Source organism: Passer montanus, unplaced genomic scaffold (assembly GCF_014805655.1).
Source record: "Passer montanus isolate IOZ18808 unplaced genomic scaffold, ASM1480565v1 scaffold118, whole genome shotgun sequence".
In the NCBI taxonomy this organism is placed as follows: Eukaryota; Metazoa; Chordata; class Aves; order Passeriformes; family Passeridae; genus Passer; species Passer montanus.
Genome location: NW_024358500.1, coordinates 1,181,656 through 1,187,655, shown reverse-complemented (window position 1 = coordinate 1,187,655; position 6,000 = coordinate 1,181,656). Strand labels below are relative to the sequence as shown.

The 6,000-nt window shown below is 65.5% G+C and overlaps 1 protein-coding gene across 1 annotated transcript in view; it reads right to left on the bottom strand.

Annotated features, from left to right (window-relative positions):
- The window catches only part of SH2D5 (SH2 domain containing 5), a 5,704-nt gene extending 427 nt beyond the window's left edge, over positions 1-5,277 (bottom strand). Inside the window, exons 1-9 of the mRNA XM_039697457.1 lie at positions 4,482-5,277; positions 4,238-4,318; positions 4,054-4,128; positions 3,603-3,746; positions 3,306-3,515; positions 1,785-1,947; positions 1,597-1,699; positions 913-1,072; positions 4-159 (exon numbers count right to left, since the gene is read on the bottom strand). Coding sequence (XP_039553391.1) covers positions 4-159; positions 913-1,072; positions 1,597-1,699; positions 1,785-1,947; positions 3,306-3,515; positions 3,603-3,746; positions 4,054-4,128; positions 4,238-4,318; positions 4,482-4,565 — 1,176 coding nt within the window. The 5' untranslated portion in view covers positions 4,566-5,277. The remainder of the gene's footprint in view (positions 1-3; positions 160-912; positions 1,073-1,596; positions 1,700-1,784; positions 1,948-3,305; positions 3,516-3,602; positions 3,747-4,053; positions 4,129-4,237; positions 4,319-4,481) is intronic.
- Between the last annotated feature and the right edge of the window lie 723 nt (positions 5,278-6,000).

Here is a 6,000-nt window from a genome sequence, read left to right as displayed (position 1 = left end):
GGCGGCCTCCCCGGGCCCGGCGCCGGCCCCGCCGCCCGGGTCCCGCTCCTCGTAGCCGGGGTTGCGCCGGCCGGGGCGCAGGCGGCAGAAGCAGCCCCCCGCGGGCCCGGAGTAGTGCGCCAGGAGGGCGGCCACGCTGGCGAACTCGGCGTTGGAGTGCTGCCGTGGGAGAGAGGGGAGAGCCAGAGGTGAGCTGTGCCCCCCACACACCCCTGAACTGAGTGTGCCCGCGCACAAATGCCGTGTGCCTGCACGCCCACGCACCTCACACACCCCGGGCTCTGCACAGGCACCCACGCAGCAGGCACGGGTGAGGGCATGAGTGCAGCACAGCCGTGCATGCCCTGCGTGGGTACTGGGGGGCTGTGTGTGCACGGTACGCCCAGATACACCCACAGACCAGAGCACCTGGCCTGTCCGGGGAGCACAGCACACCAGGGCCCTCTTGCATCACATACCTGGGCATTAGTGCACCCAAAACTCGGGCGTGTGACACACCCAAGGGTGGCTGCCCTGGTGCACCCACGCCCAGGGTACCTGTGTGCCGTGCCCAGATGCAGCTCTGTGCCTCAAGGCACCCGTGGATCAATGACCCACGCACCCACACCCCTGTGTGCAGCCACACCTGCACCCGAGCCCACCTCGGTGCATCCCTGCACCGAGGCACACGCACAGCAAGTGCAGTTACAGCGTGCATTAAATGCATGCACACAGCGGCGCGTTCCTGTCCTGGTGCCCCAACACAGCGCACATCGAGGCACGAACGCACTCACAGCCCCAGTGCGTGCACACACACGCAGAGTCCCAGCTGAACGCTGTGCACAGCGGTGCAGCCGTGCCGGGCACACCAAACGCACCGGGGCACACGCAGGGCAGCACCGCCTGCACCGCCGCGCCCACAGCCGCGCTCACCTCCACGCAGAACCGGCCGTGCAGTGTCCGCAGCACGCCGTAGCACACCACGCCGCACGGAGCCCGCACCCACAGGCACCAGCGCTGGGGCAGCCCGGGCTCGGCGCGCAGCAGGAAGGAGCCGGGCGCGTCCCGCCGCAGCAGCGAGACCCCGGCGGCCCTGGGGGAGAGGCGGCCGTGGGGCAGGACTGGGAATGGGGCAGGGATGGGGCAGGGGTGGGGATGGGGCAGGGCTGGGAATGGGGCAGGACCGGAGATGGGACAGGGCTGGGGATGGAGCAAGGCTGGGGATGGGACAGGGCCGGGGATGGGGCAAGATCGGGAAATGGGCAGGGCCGGGGATGGGGCAGGGCTGGGAATGGAGAAGGGCTGGAGATAGGGCATGGGCCGGGGATGGAGCAGGGGCTGGGAACGGGGCAGGGCCGGGGATGGAGCAAGGTTCGGGATGGGACACAGCCGGGGATGGGGCAGGGGCAGGGAATGGGGCAGGGCTGGGGATGTGGTAGGGTCCGAGGATGGGCAGGGCCGGGGTTGGAGCAGGGCCGGGGATGGAGCAGGGCCGGGGATGGGGCAGGGGTGGGGATGGGGCAGGGGCGGGGATGGGCAGAGCCGGCCACGGGCACAGCCCGGGGCCGGGCAGGGCTGTGCCTGCCGAGGCTCAGGGGCTCGCACCCACGCGCTCACCTGGCGATGCCGGCGAAGGCCCACACGCTCTCGGCGAGCACGCTCTCGTTCTCGGGCAGGAAGGCCAAGCTCCTCGCCCCTTTGCTTTCACCTCCCGCCGCCGCTGCGGGAGCCCGTTAATCCCCTCCTCGCCCCCAAACACTCGTGGCACCGTGTGTCCCCGTGCCTCAGTTTCCCCCGGCACTCACCGGCCTCGCGGGGCTGCTGGTGGAGCTGTCCCTCGGCCCCGCAGTCCCGGTAGGCTCCCGAGCGCAGCACTTTGCTCCGGATGGCTTTCTTGCGCACCAGCACGGGCGAGCAGTAGGGGTTCCCCGGGCGCCAGGCTCTGCCCTCCGCCTCCGGCCGCCGGTCCTGGGGACGGACAGGCTGAGAGAGTGGCCCGGGGCTCTGGCCGTGGGGGGAGTCAGGAGAAACACCGCGCGGGAAAATGCTGCCCAAAGGATGCAACACCAGAAAAGCTGTGCAAAACACCACCAAAAAAGAAGAAGAAGAAGAAAAAAAAATCTCATGCAAAATACCGCGGGGAAAATGCAGTGCAAAAAATGCAGTGCAAAACATGATGTGCAGAAGAAATGCCATGCAGAACACCGTGGAACAATGCCATGCAAAAAACCACCATGCTGTGCAAAACCACAGCGCCAAAAGAGCTGTGAAGAGCATTTTTACTGTGTAGGCATTTCTGCCAGAAATGCCACGCCAAAACAGCCATGCAAACCGCCGTGCAAAAAGTGCCATGAAAAAAGTTATGAGAAATAATGCTGTGTAAATAAAGTTCTACAAACACATATCATGGAGAGAAAGTGCTGTGCAAAACGCCAAGGAAAAAATGCGCTGTAAAACCTCCTGCAAAATCGTTGTGCAAGGAATAGCTGTGCAAGGAATAGCTGTGCAAGGAACAGCCGTGCAAGGAACAGCTGTGCAAAGAGGCCGGTGGCAGAAGGCCCTCAGGGAAAGGCTGTTCCAAGCAGGAGCAGAGCAGCAGGGCCGTGCAGGATGGGCCCTGTGAACTGCAACCCTCCAGAGAAAAGGTTGTGCATGACACTGCACATGCACCACTGTGCAAGGAAAGGCTGCACAAAGAGGAAATGCAAGGAAACCATGCAAGACACCAGGTAATGGTGTGTGCAGTGACAGCGTGCTGCTCAAAATGAGAGAAAAGGTGGCACAAGAGCTGCCTGGGAACAGCTGTGCAAACCCCTGTGCTAAAGCACCATACACAGACTGCTGTGAGAGAAACTGGGCTGTCCTGTGCAGGGCCAGGAGCGGGACTTGATCGTCCTTGTGGGTCCTGTCAGGCCCAGAATGTTCTGGAAACGCCATGTGGGGGAAAAGCCCTGCGAGACCCCGTGCACAAACTGTGCCAAAGCACTAGAGCAGAGTGCTGAGCCAGGAAAAACCATGTGAGAGCCCCAGGTGTGAAAATCCCGGGTGTGACAGCCCGAGGTGTGAGAGATCCAGGTGTGAGAGCCCCGGCTGTGAGAGATTCAGGTGTGAGAATCCTGGGTGTGAGAGATCCAGGTGTCACAACCCCAGGTGTGAGATATCCAGGTGTGAAAATCCCGGGTGTGAGAATCCCGGGTGTGAGAGCCCCAGGTGTGAGAGATCCAGGTGTGACAGCCCCAGGTGTGAGAATCCCTGCTGTGAGAGCCCCGGGTGTGAGCAGCAGCCGGGCAGGGCAGGGCAGGGCAGGGCAGGGCAGGGGCACCTACCCCGGTGCCCAGCGGGCCGAGGCCGCCGGGCGCGGGCAGGCGCCGGAAGGACACGAGGGCGTTGACATTCCGTGACACCTCCTCGGGGTTGAGGGGCTCCCGCAGCACCCCCGGCCCCGGGAGCTCCCCCTCGCCCGCCTGCTCCTCGGGGTGCGCCAGGAGGTAGCAGAGCTGGAAGGAGCGGCAGAGCAGGAGGTGCAGGGTCTGGACCTGGGGGAGGCGAAGGACGCTCAGTGCAAATATTAAAAATAATAAGAATGAAGGTGTTTGGGCGGGGGGGCGGCGTTGGGCTACCACCTCTCCCGGGAGCCCCACGAAGAGGTGGCAGAAGAGGGTGCTGGGCGGGCTGTGGGGGTTGCGGGCCACGAAGGCGAACTGGCGGTCGGGGAGCCTCCAGGTGCTGTAGAGGATGCGGCGCAGCGCGTGTGCCATCAGCAGCGTCTGCGGGACGGCGCGGGGGTCAGGGGCACCCAGCGCCCCCGGCCCGCCCCAGGGGCACCTTGCACACACAAAACAGCTTCTCGAGAGAAAAGCAGCGCTCAGAGAGGTAGAGCCCCTCCAAGCACCTTTCCAGCAGAGCACTGAGACCTCCCCAGCATCCCCGACCCCTCAGCACCTTTGACCCCTCCTCCCCGCATTCCTGACTCCCCTCCCCAGCACTCCTGACCCTCCCAACACCCCCTCAACACCCCTGACGCCCCTACTCAGCCCCCGTGAGCCCCAGCACCCCTTGCCCATCCCCACTGACCTCCCCGTCAGCGCCGTAGACCTTCAGGCCCTGCAAGCTGAACCTCAGCACCACCGACCTCCTCCGGGGACAGTCCTGTCCGGGGCAGATGTGGCACTGGGGGCTGGGCAGTGCCCCTGGGGGTGCCCCGGTTATTTGGGGTCCCCTGTGTTTCCCAGGGCGGGGAGCAGTGGTCGATCCCGACCTTCAGTGCCCGCAGCTGCTCCTCCACCTGCCCCGCTCGCTGCTGCAGGTCCAGCTCCTCCACCATGAAGGATCCCACGTACTGGGGGGGCAAAAACCCCACCCGGGTCAGCTACAGCCCCCCACGGTGTCCCCCCAGGGCAACAGACCCCCGCTGAGATGATGGTTTGGGGAGTCATGAGGGTGCAGCAGCACCCACAGCTCGTCTCGGGGTGTCTCCCCCCACCCCCCCGTGGGTAAGTCACCTCTGCTGGCTTGGTGACAGAGCGGGCTCGCTGCTGGGGGGCCGCAGGCTCCGGCCCCCGCCCATTCCCCGGCTTCCTCTTCATGGCAGCGGGGATTCGGGGTGAAGCAGGATCAGGATGGGGCCAAGCGGCTCTGGTGGCACATCTGAGTTACCCAGAGCCCTCCAGGGTGATGGGGCTGGAGCAAGCACGGGGAGCCTGGGTCCGGCCCCCGGTCACTGTTCCTGCGAGGAGGGAGGGGACAGACACAACCTGCCCCCACTGTCCCGTTTCCAGCCCGCTGAGCCCTGGGGAGGTGCTGCGGTCCCCGTGTGGAGCCCCCCAAGTCCTGACGCCAATGCAGATGTCCCCAAGTCCTGGTTCAGGTGTCCCCAGGTCCCGGCCCCAGTAAAATGGTCCCAACCCCAACACAAGGGTTCCAGCCCCCCGACTGCAAGGGTGATGTGAGGATCCCCATCTTCTGCTCCTGAGATCAGTCCAGGCTCCCATGTCCCCACTCCAAGCAGCATGCAGACAGTCCCCCACGTCCTGATCCCGATGGGGATGGGAGGGTCCCCAAATCTCCACCCCAAAGGTGATGGATGCAGTGCCCACATTCCATCCCCAAAGAGACCCAAGCAGTCCCTGCTGGTGGATGCAGTGCCCACATTCCTTCCCCAAAGAGACCCAAGCAGTCCCTGCTGGTGGATGCAGTGCCCACATTCCTTCCCCAAAGAAACCCAAGCAGACCCTGCATGCCGAACGTACTGTGGACCCCAAGTGAGGTGCATGCAGTCTCACATCCCGAACTCCAGCAAGGTTTTGGGGTCCCCCCACATCCTCCCCCCTCCCATCCTCCACCCCACTTCCCGCCGGCCACGCAGCAGCACCGAGACCCCCGGGGATCTGCGGGAGTGATCCCCAAACACCAGAGATGCGGGCAGCAGACTTGGGGGTGCTCTTCGGTCCAGAGCAGCCACGGAGGAGTGCGCCGGCCCCTTCTCCGGCCACCCAAAGGGGGGTTGGTGCTGGGCAGCCCCGGCCGGGCTGGGTCCGGCCCCGCCGCAGCCGCGACAGGGGGAGGGGGTCCGGCTGCCCCGGGCGCATCCTGGCGGTGGGGGGGGGTCCCTGCGGTGCCATCTCCCGTCACGAGCGCAGCTTGGCCCCTCTCCTTCCCGGCACAATTTGGGGGTCTCCCCCCTCCCCCAGCCAATCCGCGGACAGGCAGCCCCCAAGCCCCGCCCCCCTTTTCCCACGCTTCATTTCTCAATGGAGCCCCCAGCCCACCGACCACCCCGGGGGTCCCCAAGGAGGGATGCTGACCCCCTCCCCCCCCAAATTTAGGTGATGTGTGACTCCAAGCACCGAGCATCCCCGGGGACCCCCATCCCGCTGGACCCCCCCGGCTCACGGCAGCTCTCGCTTGGATGGCTCCGGAGAAACGCAGGTGAAAAATTCCCGCTGCTCCGGCTCTCGGCCTCCGCCGGTTGTTTTTCCCTCGCCGGTGGCTCCTCCGGCCGCGGCGCGGGGATGCTCGACC